We start from the raw sequence: 15724 nt of genomic DNA, 5'->3' as shown, positions 1-15724 counted from the left end.
TGTGTGTGTCTAAGAGTTGTTGGTGGAGTGTTTTCCCTAAAATGGCATTAAGAAGGTGAAGAAAGTCTTACACTGAACAGCATCTGTGTTTACATAGCTGTTTTTGTTTCACATGCAGACGATGTGAAGGGTGAATGGAAACTGCGAAAATGCACTACTCTGCAGGAACATTTTATCACTAGTGGTGTTTTTTTTTTTTTTTTTTTTCCTTTCCAAAGAACACTTCATGTGATTTCAAGGGATGGAAAAATCTGAGCAACTCTAGACTCAGAACCACTCACCAGTGGGTCTGAATCCAGTAAAGTCATGTCAGCAACTGCAGTTATCCCAGAAGTTACTTCGTTTTTTCAAATCCCCCAGACGTGAAAGTAATTCCCGAAGTCAAGCTGTGTCTTTTTTTTTTTTATCTCTTGGGTGTCTAGTGCTTTGTTGTCAAGCTTAGACGGCTATATCTCCCAAATTACAATGATCCAATGGGCCTATGTTATGGTTATTGGCCTCATTTGTATAACAAATATATTTAAAAAATCTTACTTTGGTTTATATCCTTCGTTGCTGTTGGTTTTGCTTATTCTCCTGTTGTGCTCCCACAGGGTGGCGACAGATCACAACATGGACAACACCACAGCTATCCTAAGAGACTGGCTCATTCAGGTGCAGAATTACTATCATTATGTGGAGTGGCGACCTGAAGATGAACCCAGGTAATGTGTTAGGATTTAATTCTGGGTTTGTTTGCGTGCAATGAGTGTGTAACTTAAAAAGAGCCAATCTTTTCATTCCCAGTGCCTTTGAGGATGAAATAGGGCCAAAACACTGGAATAATCTACGATATGAACATGTGATGAAACTTCGGCAGGCAGCGCTGAACACTGCCCGCGAGATCTGGGCCGACTACCTCCTGGTATGTTATTGTCCAGTCATGGCACTCAACTTTCAAACTGTATTTATCCATAAGACACATCTGCTAACTGTGGAGAAATTAGATAAAATGATGATTTCCTCCATTTTTTTAAAATAAATTTTGTAACTCTTGGTAGTAATCTGCATTACTTCGTTTTGATTTAAAGGGAGAGTTTGGATTTTTTTTGCCGTGTTTTGTGGACAGGTTAGTAGACAATATCTTCCCTTAAATAGGTACTCCTTCTAGTGCAGAAGGTCTAAAAATCTTAAAAAATCTCAAGCTCTAAATCCAAAATAGCCATACTTATAAAGCATAGTGATAGATGGAGTAATTACATGTTTATCTCTGCTTTTGTTGACTCGTATATCCTTTAATCACTTTCCAGCAAAGACACAATTTCCAGATTCAGGTTCTGAGTTTCAGAGGTAAATAAAATGTAGCAAACAGCCATGGACAAAAACTAGGACACACCATAAAAGATTTACTTCTTCATTAAGTTTACACATTGCGTCTCGTCTTGTTTTTTTTAACTCTGGAAAAGAAAGTGATTGGAAGTGTAGATGTTTCTTAAATCTACCATAAAACAGAAATAATGCTACTAAGTTGCAGCGATCAAATCGCAATCACTGCAATGTCAATGTCTGCAATATCTCAATTGCAGGAAACTGCTCAGAAGCAATAATTGGTTGGATATCATATTTAATCTGCCATGCATTTACACCCTTCATGCGGGTTAATTATTTGACCAGTGTGGTGGCCTCTAACTACCCCTGTTGTTCACTATATGAATATTTTTAGTGCCTGAGGTGTTGAAGATCACAGAAAATAGCGGGAAACCTGTGATCGCAATGTTCTGCTATAGTATTGCAATGAATCTCACTCAGCTGCAGCATTCAGGTTTCTTGAATTTCACTTGCTTTGAACGATGGTCCTTTTTTATTTTTACTTTATAGCATTACTTGTAACAGAATACTGTTACAACAGGGTTTTTACTTGTGCCATCTGTCAGTGGTTTTAATGTTTTGACTGATTGGAATAGATGCCTCAGTACTTTGTGTGGCAATAAACAGTAGTAGTAGTTCTGTGTTTAAATGAAAAGATTTTCTCACATTTCTTAAAATCACAGGAGATGGAATTATTTTTAGCTTTAATTTATTGCTGTAGAAATAGTTTTGTTTTTTTCCTAATCACTCAATCAAGCTTTATTTATAGTGCTTCACACACCCAAAGTGAGTAAAGCGCTGTACAAGTCCATGAAATTAAATGATAAAAAAGAAAAACATGAAATAAGCAATAAAATACAATAAAAGTAATAGATTAAGAGGAGTAAAAACAATAAAAGATTAAATAAAAACATTATTAATACAACTAGCCTGATACTTCTTCCCTTCAAATGTTCAATGTCATGTTCACTTTGTAATAGGATCCAATTGCAGGCAACAGAAGCAAGAAATGAACAGGAAAAATAATTATTTATGGAAAAAAGTCCAAACTTAAATCAGTTGCATTGAAGGAACTGGACATTGGGCATGAATGAGGAAACTGAAACCACTGGCATAGAAACAGACAGAAAGGCAGAAAATGGAAGGAACCAGTGAGGAACAAGGAGAACCAGTAAGAGCATATTCTGAGTCAGGGGTAGAGAAAGGAGGAGAGGAGTTAATCAGAGGTAATGAATTGAATTGCAGCTGAGGCAGAGCAATCAGAGGAAATGTAGAGCAGCTGAGTCAGAAGAAAAGAGCAGAGAATGGAAGAGAAAAGACAAATAAATATGAATGGAGCTGAACATGAAGCCCTAGGTAAAAAGCAATTCTAAAATGTACAGGCAGCCAAAGCAGGGGGGACAATATCTGAGTAATCACGAAGAAGAGAGCTGTCCATCCCAGTATAGAGAGAGATGCAGTAGTCCAGTCTAGAGGGAATAAAAGCATGCATCACCCTTTCAGAGGCACTATGAGGTACATAGGGTTTGCTTTTAGAGGGCATCCTCAGATAGTAGAAGCTAGATTGGATTCCTGCACTGATCTGTTAATCAAGTTTAAAACCCTTATCAAGAAATATGCCAAGATTCCCGACAGCAGCGCAACTAAAAGAATTTAAAGGACCCTTCAGATCAGAATCAGAATCAGAATCAGAAAAGCTTTATTGCCAAGTACGTTTTTGGACATACAAGGAATTTGTTTTGGCGTAGTCGGTGCAATACAATACAAATTAAACAGTATAAACATATCTACAATATAATATAAATATATGTGCACAGTTTTAAGTCAGTGAGAGTAAATATAGAGCAGTATAAGATGCAAGAGCAATACAACAGTGCAGATGATCAGTGTGTAAGTATGGCAATGCAAGTAAAGCAGGAGTCCAAGCTGAGAGTTAATGTAACACATAGAGTTACAGTTTACAAGTGTCCTGTCAGCAAAAAAAAAAGGGGGGGGGGGAGGGGGAGTGTCAGTGTGGTTTCCAGGCTTTGTTAACCAGGCTGGTGGCAGATGGGAAAAAACTGTTCTTGTGGCGTGAGGTTTTGGTCCGGATGGACCGCAGCCTCCTGCCAGAGGGGAGAGTCTCAAAGAGTCTGTGACCGGGGTGGGAGAGATCAGCCAGAATCTTCCCTGCCCGCTTCAGGGTCCTGGAGGTGTACAGTTCCTGGAGCGACAGTAGACTGCAGCCAATCACCTTCTCAGCAGACCGAATGACACGCTGCAGCCTGCCCTTATCCTTGGCTGTAGCAGCGGCGTACCAGATGGTGATGGAGGAGGTGAGGATGGACTCAATGATGGCTGTGTAGAAGTGCACCATCATACTCTTTGGCAGGTTGAATTTTTTCAGCTGCCGCAGGAAGAACATCCTCTGCTGGGCTTTCTTGATGAGGGAGCTGATGTTTGGCTCCCACTTGAGATCCTGGGAGATGATGGTTCCCAGAAAGCGGAAAGATTCCACAGTGTCAATTGTGGAGTCACAGAGGGTGATGGGGGCAGGTGGGGCTGGGTTCTGCCTGAAGTCCACAACCATCTCCACTGTCTTTAGAGCGTTGAGCTCAAGGTTGTTCTGGCTGCACCAGTCCAACAGATGGTCCACCTCCCATCTGTACGCGGACTCGTCACCATCAGAGATGAGTCCGATCAGGGTGGTGTCGTCCGCAAACTTCAGAAGCTTGACAGACTGGTGACTGGAGGTGCAGCTGTTGGTGTACAGGGAGAAGATCAGAGGAGAGAGAACACAGCCTTGGGGGGAACCGGTGCTGATGGTCAGGGAGTCAGAGACGTGCTTCCCCAGCCTCACGCGCTGCTTCCTGTCAGACAGGAAGTCAGTGATCCACCTACAGGTGGAGTCGGGCACACTCAGCTGGGAGAGTTTCTCCTGGAGCAGAGCTGGGACGATGGTGTTGAAGGCAGAGCTGAAATCCACAAACAGGATCCTGGCGTAGGTTCCTGTGGAGTCCAGGTGCCGGAGGATGAAGTGAAGGGCTAGGTTGACTGCATCATCTACAGACCTGTTGGCTCTATAGGCAAACTGCAGGGGGTCCAGGAGGGGGTCGGTGATGTCTTTTAGGTGTGAGAGCACAAGGCGCTCAAAGGACTTCATCACCACAGAGGTCAGGGCGACGGGTCTGAAGTCATTAAGCCCTGTGATCCTTGGCTTCTTGGGAACAGGGATGATGGTGGAGGACTTGAAGCAGGCTGGCACATGACATGTCTCCAGTGAGGTGTTAAAAATATCTGTGAAGACTGGAGACAGCTGATCAGCGCAGTGCTTCAGGCTGGCTGGTGAGACAGAATACGGACCAGCAGCTTTCCGGGGGTTCTGTCTCCTGCAGAGTTGCAGCGCTCTGTTAACAGGTCGGTTTTTCCCAAAAACTATCCCCTTAGTCTAACTTCCATTCAAATAAAGGACGTTAAGCTCCATCTAAGTTTGAATGTCTTGTAAAACGTTTACAGGTTTCACACTGACTGGCTTCCACTTCCTTTTAGCAGGGCGTAGATTTGTACAACATCCGCAAAACAATAAAAGGGTAAATTGTACTTTCTAAAAGGTTTTTAAGGTTAAATGGTTTAGTATTTTCTCTTTGAAACAATCCTATTCAGAGCGTAGCAGAGGCAGAGCACCCGACCAAATGTTTCCGCTGTGCTCTCTAGAAGAGGCTAAAATGCCCTGACCAGCTGTTAGACTCCCAGCCAGCTCACAGTTGCTGACTGTTAATGTTCTCTGACAGATTAAGGAATAATATGCCAAAACATAAGATAGTAACATAACCTACAACAAGAGCCTGTAAGGCCTGGTTAAACCCTCAAAAATGAGACGATCCTGGAAGCATCTGTTGTTTGCTGCTTTCTCTGATCAAACCACGTAGTGTGAGTCGATGAGTCATGGGCTGGCAGCAGGTGAGGTTTCCTCTGTAGGTGTGCACACACGTTTGTGAGTAATTGTACATATTTAGCCGCTCTCTTCGGTCTCTAGATGGCTGACTGCGACAACCTGCTCACCGACCAGGATGTGCTGTGGAAGCTGATAAGGGAAAACAAGACCATCGTTGCTCCGATGCTGGAGTCCAGAGCTGCTTACTCCAACTTCTGGTGTGGGATGACTTCACAGGTACTGGGAAAATCATTTTGATTCTGCTCGTGTTTCCTGTCTTTGTACAAGGCTCAGATGCTGAACATCTGTTCCAGTAAATATATTTTCTTTGCTTTGTGACTCTCTAACCCATCACGTTTCTATCAGCATTCTGTTTCTCAGAGCATTGCACAGAAAGAGCCAGCAGACTGTAAAGATTATGTATCAGAGTGAGCCTCAAAGATTTCCCAGATGGCAGATGAGATTTATGTTTCTTTTTCATGTGCTCGAAAATATTTAGAGGAGGAGAACAGGGCAGCAAATGAGACGGAGACCAAATCCATTGCAGATGTTCCAATTTGTGGTTTTCGTGGAGTATTGTGCCGTAGTCATACTGCTGACTCAAACTTAGCTGCTTGTGTGTCCGGATTGTTTCAAGATTCACTATAGAAAAGTCTAGTTTCAAAAATAAATGAATGCGATTTTAATTATACTACTTGTAGAAGTCTAAACCCTTTTTAGAGGTGGATTTATGGGGGATTTTCATTGATTATTGTTTATAATAATAATAATAATTGTATTAATTAACCGATTTTTGGTCAAAGTGCTATACAGGTAGTTAGGATAAACATTAAAAAACAAATTAATAAAAATTACAAAAATTAGAATGGTTCGAAATAACTCACACTTTGGGCTACTATGGCTCAGGTGGTAGGAGTCCAAAGTGTAACCAGTGGTAGCAATTCTTCTGAGATGAAAAAAGGACACTCTAGACACCTCCTTAATGTGCATGTGAAATCCAAGGGTCCAATCAAATATAACACCAAAGTTTTTCATTTTGTCAGTTTCTATATGGTTCTGGTAAGAAATGTAGATGCTTATTGTGGATGTGGGTGTTATAATTTTGGGCTTGTTAGGATTTAATTGAACAGTTGCTTTTCCTCGGTGGAATAATTATTCAGATAACAGCAGCAGTTTAGGCCCAAGTCTGAAAATACTGTAGATTTCTTCTAATCCAACCATGGCCAAAGATATACCTTGAGACTCAAACAGATACAGTCATTGGCCTAAATCTTCAATAAGTAATGCAGAAGGTTCTAAAATGTCTTTTATTCGGACAAAATATGGTTCCAATATGTTCTCTTAAGTGGCCATATCTTATTGGTATTTATTTTTTGGCATCATAAAACAATGATTTATTTTACAAAGCTCACTGGATTGTTCAGTACGTAGAACAGTGTGAAAGTCCAAGAAACTTGTTGAACATCTAAGGAGAATAGTAGATTTACACAGGTTGGAGAAAGTCCTTTGATCAGTTTCTAAGAACCAACAGAAAAAGATGGAGCTTTGGATCTATAGTGACAAGAAAAATGTTTGGAGGAGTCAACGCTTTCAAGCTGAAGATCACTGTAGGGCCCATTTGGTAGCCACTGGTACCAGTGCTTTGCACAAGATTGACAAAACAGTGAAGAAGGAATACCTCATAATTCTTCTGCTTCTCCTCAGATCAATGGCTAGATGGCTGACAATTCGGTACAGTGTAGTGTACCAACAAAGCAATGAACCCAAACACACATCAGAACTGGTTTTGGAGGGGATAATTAAGTTCAGTTAATTTATATAGTCCCAATCACAACAGATGTAATCTTACCTTACAACAGATGCAGTCTGTATTAAGTATAAAGCAGGCCAAACCCAAAAGACCCGACTTTAGCCTTTCAGAAAATATGTGTAATATGCTTATAAAGCCGAGGCTTTGCCTGGGAACCAGTTAAAATTAAATGAACTGAATTTATTTAGCGCTTTTCTAGTCATACTGACCACTGAGAGCACTTTATACAAGATCTACAGTCATCCAATTGCACTCATTCATACATTGATACACAGAATGGCAACTTGGGGTTAAGTACCTTGCCCAGCGGCACATTGCCATGTGACAGGAGGAACCTGGAATTGAACCTACAACCTTCTGATTGCAAAATGACTGGTGCCACAGTCTCACCAACTCCACAGATTCAACCAGCAAGTCTTGTGGAAGATCCAGCCAGAATTATGTCAGTAGCTGGTTTTTGTCCACAAAAAGCTTGTGATAGAGGTGCCAATGTGCAATTAATTTAATCCCCAATTCTAATTAAAGCTGCAAGCAGCGTTAGTCGGCCCTCGCAGCTTTGTGGCGCTCAGCCTGTGTCGCAACTGCAGGAGTCTTGCATCGCCACCTCCACGCCGCTGGCGAGCTCGCTGCTAAATTCCACACGTTGCCACAAGGCAGAACCGTGAGCAAGCCTTCCCAATACATTTGGTCATGCTGAGTTCTGCTCTGGCAAGAAATCTTCAAAATTTGGTTGAAATCTGACCCTCCTGATGGCAGCTGTGGTCACTTCCTGTTTGGTGACAAAGAATTAATGAAAACTTCCTGTCGTGTTTTGAAAATGTCATTTGAAATGATCATGTTATTAGACAAAGTCTGATACTTCTACAGATTGTCATTGAGCGCCAATCAACACAGAAACCTGTGACTTTGTTCTCAGTGGGCGTGGCTGAAGTGATGTCATCATTTGACCATACCAACATATTGAAAAGTCGTCCACGATGAAGCACACAAAATTTGGTGCCGATCCAATGATGCATCAAGGAGATATAACTGTTTGAAATCTTCTAGGGGGCGCAGTTGAGTCAAATTATATTGTTTTCCTATTAAGCTGTTTATAGGTTGACAAATATCATTCATATCCGGTTTGGTGCTAATCGGGTCATGCATGTGTGATTTGGAGCCGACCGTATGCAAATGACAAGATATGGAAATTCGCCATCAGACACTGCTTAAAGCTTGTTTTATGATTAAAAGTGTTGAATGTTTTTCTTCTCTTTTATTTATGCATTTAACTTCTTATTTAACCAGGTGAGACAGCTGAGAACTAGTTGTCATTTATCATGCTGACCTGTCTTAGGTCATTACATTTTAGGGCATTCAGGTAATTAAAAGGTTATTCATATTATATATTACAAAACGTCATGATGATTTCTTAAGTAGGGCTTCTATTTAATCCCGTTTTGAAGGCTTAATGAACTATATAGTGTGCGACTTGTTAAAGAGATTATAATGTCATGTTTCATGCCTCTTCTCTGAAATAAAGTCCTCATTATTTTTAGAACAAAAGGAAAAACATCCTGGAGGATTTTAATGAGGATTGTTTTACAAGTATTCATGAGGAAAATTATATTTGTGGCATTTTCCTGTCAAAACAGAAAACGAATCACTTAGATTTTGGAGACAGGTTTAGTGTTTTCTGTAATCCTTTGTAATGTATTACTAATACTGCCGTTTCTTTCATGGTTGTTCATTCTGTTAAACTGATTTGTAATTAAACTTTATAATGATGTTTTGTCGCTTAGGTTTACTGGAATTTGTGCTCCGTTCGGCTCTAACAAAGCTTAATGATGTCAGAAAAATGTTCGCATCGCCTCCATCCTCATTATGTTCAATTAGGATTTTCTTCTTGGTTTGCCCACGCTAGCTTTAATAAAAACTCCAGCTGGTTTTGCTCATTAATATTAGTTACTTAAGAAAAAGCTCTATGACATGTTTTCTTGAATATGCAGACACTTTTGCATAATTTTGACTCCTTTACTTAATACATGAAAGTCTTTCTTTTTTTTAAGTAATATATTATGTATTTACATGCTAACTATATAAATATATAATCCATAGTGCAGGTTGTAATTTCTGCTCATTTTTAGACCAAAACAGGCAGGCATGGTGTAAGATTTGAACTAAACCTATAGCATAAGAGGTTTTTGGCATCCTATCCAGAGTTATCCATAACTTTAAGGTTATGACCCTTTCTCCTTTACATTTTCAGTCGATAGCAATGTCTTAATTAATCCAAACAGTGTTTGCGTGCTTGTTTTTCAGGGTTACTACAAGCGAACCCCGGCCTACATGCCCATCCGCAGACGGGAACGTCGGGGCTGTTTCGCTGTGCCGATGGTCCACTCCACATACCTGGTGGATCTGAGGAAAGAGACCTCCAGTCAGCTGGCTTTTTACCCACCACATCCCGAGTACAGCTGGGCACTGGATGACGTCATAATCTTTGCTTACTCTGCTCGCGTGGCAGGTGGGGAAACGTCTAGTTGAGATTGCCTCATCCTGTGTTGATCTGCCTGCACATGTCACATCGGGGTTTTGTTTCCCATTTCCTCCTCAGACGTGCAGATGTACGTATGCAACAGAGACACCTACGGGTATTTCCCGGTGCCGATGCGTTCCCATGCTACCATGCAGGATGAAGCAGAGAGCTTTTTGCACACTCACCTAGAGATCATGGGTGAGTTAAAGAGCTCAATGAAACTGGTGTAATTTTTAGTCTAATTGTTTCAGTAAACTTGAGTACATCGAGTTCCAGACCCATTTATTTGCATCGCAGGTAAACAAGGTAAACATTCATAAAGACCTAAATTAAGTAGATCGTTTGGATTGCAGTAGCATGATGTCACTCTGGAAAATGCAGAAAAGCAGCCTCTAATTTGAGAACTTTTATTCAGTGTAGAAAAAATTCCATAGTAAGATTTTTTTGTGTCAAAATTGCTGATGGGATCCCGAAAAGTTGAAATAAATGTAACTGAAGCATTTTTTAATTTTTTAGGTTGGTCAGAGTTTCTCTGAACTTTAGTAAATGGTAATCCAAGACTTTTGTTTCATACTGGCCACAAAGCTGGGCAAGAGCCCATATTTATTTTTTCACCATACACAGAGCAGGATTGTAAAAGGAGGCAAAAATCCCAAAGCTTACTATTGGAGAACTTCAGCAAAGAGTGACATCTTGCGGTCACTACTTCTCCCTTTAAAAACCTGTATATACCATCCACATGCCAACCAGTTATTTGGGAGTTATGCAAGAAAAAAGTATTTTCTGTCCTACCATCATGTGGAGTTGGCTAAACTCTCCTGAGACTGAAACTGTGCTGTGTGCTTTGGTCAGATTAGCCTAACATTGAGCTTATATGCAAAAAAAAAATCCGGGTTGATTTGACGTGAAACAAATATGTGGGAAATCGCATATTAAGTTTGGTGGAGGATCTGTAATGCTGTGGGCTTTTTTTTTTTCCAAAGGTCCTGGGAACCATCAGAGTGCATGGCCTAAAAACCTGTTGAAATACCAGGAGATTTTAAATGTATTTGTTGGCCTTTGCCACAAAAACTAAAAAGTTGGTCTTTTACCAGGATGATGATCCAAAATAAAAGGCTAAATCAACACCAGAATGCTTCATCAAACAAATGAAAACTCTAGAATGGTGATAAAAGGAAGAGAGAGCATAATGGAGAACCCAAGACTTCGGTTGGGGGAGGTGTTTGACTTTGATATCAGTACTGGTCTGACAGACCTGGTTAAATTACCTCCTTATCATTAAATCAAGTTCTAATTCTGCTAATGAGCTAATTACATAAAGCTGATATACAGGGGTTGGACAATGAAACTGAAACACCTGGTTTTAGACCACAATAATTTATTAGTATGGTGTAGGGCCTCCTTTTGCGGCCAATACAGCGTCAATTTGTCTTGGGAATGACATATACAAGTCCTGCACAGTGGTCAGAGGGATTTTAAGCCATTCTTCTTGCAGGATAGTGGCCAGGTCAGTACGTGATACTGGTGGAGGAAAACGTTTCCTGACTCGCTCCTCCAAAACACCCCAAAGTGGCTCAATAATATTTAGATCTGGTGACTGTGCAGGCCATGGGAGATGTTCAACTTCACTTTCATGTTCATCAAACCAATCTTTCACCAGTCTTGCTGTGTGTATTGGTGCATTGTCATCCTGATACACGGCACCGCCTTCAGGATACAATGTTTGAACCATTGGATGCACATGGTCCTCAAGAATGGTTCGGTAGTCCTTGGCAGTGAGGCGCCCATCTAGCACAAGTATTGGGCCAAGGGAATGCCATGATATGGCAGCCCAAACCATCACTGATCCACCCCCATGTTTCACTCTGGGCATGCAACAGTCTGGGTGGTACGCTTCTTTGGGGCTTCTCTACACCGTAACTCTCCCAGATGTGGGGAAAACAGTAAAGGTGGACTCATCAGAGAACAATACATGTTTCACATTGTCCACAGCCCAAGATTTGCGCTCCTTGCACCATTGAAACCGACGTTTGGCATTGGCATGAGTGACCAAAGGTTTGGCTATAGCAGTCCGGCCGTGTATATTGACCCTGTGGAGCTCCCGACGGACAGTTCTGGTGGAAACAGGAGAGTTGAGGTGCACATTTAATTCTGCCGTGATTTGGGCAGCCGTGGTTTTATGTTTTTTGGATACAATCCGGGTTAGCACCCGAACATCCCTTTCAGACAGCTTCCTCTTGCGTCCACAGTTAATCCTGTTGGATGTGGTTCGTCCTTCTTGGTGGTATGCTGACATTACCCTGGATACCGTGGCTCTTGATACATCACAAAGACTTGCTGTCTTGGTCACAGATGCGCCAGCAAGACATGCACCAACAATTTGTCCTCTTTTGAACTCTGGTATGTCACCCATAATGTTGTGTGCATTTCAATATTTTGAGCAAAACTGTGCTCTTACCCTGCTAATTGAACCTTCACACTCTGCTCTTACTGGTGCAATGTGCAATCAATGAAGACTGGCTACCAGGCTGGTCCAATTTAGCCATGAAACCTCCCACACTAAAATGACAGATGTTTCAGTTTCATTGTCCAACCCCTGTATATATAAAAGTTTCAGGACACTGGCCTCTTAGACCTGGAGATTGAGGTCAATAAGTTATCAATTTATTGTGCAGTCCTGTTGATTAGTGATTTTTAAAAATACTACGACATGACCGTATATTCAGTCTGTAATGTTGGTAAAAATCTTACTGAAGTAAAAGCAGAAAAAGTATGTTCACAGCCTGGTAACTTTAGGCAATTTTAAATTTTACCAACATGTTTCGATCGTCAAAAAAAACTAACGTTTTGGAGCAATCTAGTCCTGACCTTTGATCTGATACAAAATCTGTGGATGAAGCTAAAGATGAGGGTTATGACAAGGAGGTCTTTCAACTTCCGACTTGGAGCTCATCACCAAGTATAAATGATCAAAGAAAAGCGGAAACACTCAAAAGCTGGTCAGAAACTATAAATGCAAAACTTTTAAGTGCAATTTTTTAAATAAAATGTAAATTAAAAACAGATTTTGTAAAACTCCTTTTACATTATCTTTTGAGAGATGTCTGTCTTATTTGGTATCTAATAAAAAAATATTTGCATGAACTAAAATAAATTCACATCCAAGTCTGTCAGGAGTATAAATACATCTGGGCTTAGCGGTGCACTCATCAGGGGCATGAATGTCGTAATAATTGTAGACTTCTAATCATGCATTTTCCTGACGCAGTTTGATGCAGCTGATAACTAATTTAACATAAATGTTAATTTTTTTTTGTGTAAAAATATTTAAGATTTTTTTTCAGAAATTCACACTTTTTAGGAGTTTCATGGCAGCTATTAAAAAATGTGATAGGTATTTTTACTTTTTTTTTTTCTTTTGATGAACAAGGTTAACATTATTTTCCTAATATAATGCACTCTCCATAAATGCAGTAAAGAAGGTGCTTTAAAGCCAAACGGTAATGACCGAAGTCTTTTCATTAAACGAACAATCTTTGGATTTACCTTTTCGCTCCAGAAAACAAAACTTTGAAAAGAAAATCTTTGGCACCCTGAGGTTATGTTGTTGGTAGACTTTTAGTTTTTTAACACGGAAGGGGATGTGTTTGCTCCGTTAGATCTGTGTGGTGGGTGGACTGGTGGGCTGAGTGACCAGTTTGTAATTTAGGCCCACAAACAAAATATTGTTACATACATCAAAAATAGTTTCTGATGTTGGTGTTTATTTTGTGTTTAAGCTGCAGCATAACTGCAATCCACCATCATGAACATCTAGGTTGATACATTTAGTTCCTGATACTGATTTTTTTGACGTTGTATAACCTAATATTTCACTTTAAGAGGTCATTATTCTGTGTTTTTGCAACATTCTCTGTTTTCTTCAACAGTGAATAATCCTCCATTGCAGCCCTCCAGCTTCCTGTCTCTCCCTCCCAAGCATCCAAACAAGATGGGCTTTGATGAGGTATACTCCACCTCCCATGGAGTTTGCATGTTCTCCCCGTGCATGCGTGGGTTCTCACCAGGTACTCCGGCTTCCTCCCACATTCCAAAGACATGCCTGTTAGGTTAATTGGTCACTCTAAATTGCCCTTAGGTGTATGAATGAGTGTGTGCATGGTTGTTTGTGTGTTGCCCTGCGATGGACTGGCGACCTGTCCAGGGTGTACCCCGCCTCTCGCCCATAGACTGCTGGAGGTAGGCACCAGCTCCCCCGCGACCCACTATGGAATAAGCGGTAGAAAATGACTGACTGACTGAGAATCTGCATTCATGTGCACGCAGGTTTTTATGATAAATCTGGTGCGGAGAACCGACCGTCGGGAGCGAATGCTGAGAACTCTGGACGAACAAGAGATCAGCTGTAAGATTGTTGCTGCTGTGGATGGCAAGTACGTTTTATCGTCATCTCCCTCTCCCTCTGCCTATGTCTTTATTTCATTTGGCAACTCTGCAACATGTGGGCTTGTCTCCTGCAGAGCACCAAAACTGAGAGAAACAATCTGATAAGTGATAAGTAGTTGTTTGCATACTCTTACTGCAAGTTAGTTTTTTTTGTGGACAATTTCCCTCTATTCTTACTGTTGAGTCTGATGGAGGGAAATTAAAACTTTTTCATGCCTGTAAATACAGTTAAAACCAAATATTCTATAATTTACACACACTGTATCAAAATCTTTTTTTGTTTTGTCTGGTATTTTATCAGACTAAACTTTTCCTGCTTTAGGTCAGTTAGGATTACTTCTATTAGATTATTTCTATTTGCTAAATGTTGAATAAGAGATTTTTTTTATGACTTTCTTTAGAATTAGAAGCTTGCATACATGGGGATTACTGTCCCTTTAAACAATCTGCTACAGCCCATAGGATGATGTCATGGCTTTGTGAGCTTCTGATAGGTTCAGTTACAGGGATGTCCAGCTGTGACATTGTGGAAAATCCAAATAAATCAGACAAGATATTGCTTTGTGAGACCTCGTTAAATATCTTGGAGACCATCGAGCTGTCTGACTCCCTAAAATGCACGCAAGAACTTGATGAATACAGCGCAGCTATGGGTGTAATAATAAAATGCAGTGACTTGTATTAAGATTATCAAATAAAAGTGTATCTTTATTAATAAAGTTCAGTTTGGTCTATACAAATCTATTTTTAATACAGTGAGTGCAAAACATTCTTGTGATTTATAGATTCCATCTCTAATCTGTTTATATTTAATCCCACATTTAATCTCTTTCTGCCAGAGCTCTGAATACGTCTGATATAGATTCTATGGGGATTAAGATGCTCCCAGGATACAAAGACCCTTATCACGGTCGACCTCTCACCAAGGGTGAACTGGGTTGTTTCCTCTCTCATTATAACATCTGGAAGGAGGTGAGACACTTGAATGCACCTGAGGCGTTTGGGTTCACCTGCACAAGGCTGATAACAGTTTCTGTTAAAACAGTAGATTAGTTTAATGTTTGTAAAGTGCTTTTTTCTGAGACAATTTAATTTACCAGTGCATGCAAGTATTTTTGTCTTTTCCATTGAGAATAACTTTGGATCAGGTATTACTTTATTACTTTTATTTGGACTGAGTAGAAGCGACAGAAAGGTACTGCATCTAATGATGAAGTATACGAACCACTCTGCCATCAGGTTGTCCTAAAGGGGCATCTTGAGAAATTGGCTTATTGCAGCAATTTAACTTAATAAGTGAAACTTGTATAGATTCATCATACAGACTGATAGATTTCAGGTGGGGTTTTTGTCCTAAATTTAAACATGGCTTAAAACAAATCAAAGCAAATAAAACTCAGTTTCTCAAAGTTAGAAGATTACAAATGCGTATAGGGAAAGAAAATAATACAGAACTGTCTGCCTACTAAAAAATATATCCATTTACTGAATAGTATATGCACTATATACATGATTAGACTGTTTTTCTCTCACACTTTTTCCTTCCACTTAACTTTCCATTAATTATGCTTGCACATATGGCAATGACATTTTGTGGCTTACTCTCATTGTAGAGGATACCAGCAACTGTCTGTTGGGCAGCTGTCAAGTCAGCAGTCTTTCCCATGATTGAATCAGCTTTAACATAACA

The 15724-nt window shown here is 40.3% G+C and overlaps 1 protein-coding gene across 1 annotated transcript in view; it reads left to right on the top strand.

The window, feature by feature from the left end:
- The window catches only part of LOC124868184 (procollagen galactosyltransferase 1-like), a 30265-nt gene that overhangs the window by 3488 nt on the left and 11053 nt on the right, over positions 1–15724 (top strand). Inside the window, exons 2-9 of the mRNA XM_047365081.1 lie at positions 594–704; positions 787–904; positions 5363–5497; positions 9372–9576; positions 9667–9786; positions 13518–13594; positions 13915–14021; positions 14874–15006. Of these exons, the coding sequence (XP_047221037.1) occupies positions 594–704; positions 787–904; positions 5363–5497; positions 9372–9576; positions 9667–9786; positions 13518–13594; positions 13915–14021; positions 14874–15006 (1006 nt within the window). The remainder of the gene's footprint in view (positions 1–593; positions 705–786; positions 905–5362; positions 5498–9371; positions 9577–9666; positions 9787–13517; positions 13595–13914; positions 14022–14873; positions 15007–15724) is intronic.

The sequence above is a fragment of the Girardinichthys multiradiatus genome, chromosome 5 (genome assembly GCF_021462225.1).
Source record: "Girardinichthys multiradiatus isolate DD_20200921_A chromosome 5, DD_fGirMul_XY1, whole genome shotgun sequence".
NCBI classification, from domain to species: Eukaryota; Metazoa; Chordata; class Actinopteri; order Cyprinodontiformes; family Goodeidae; genus Girardinichthys; species Girardinichthys multiradiatus.
Note: the sequence above shows the minus strand (reverse complement) of the source record. Positions and strands in the feature narration are given on the sequence as shown.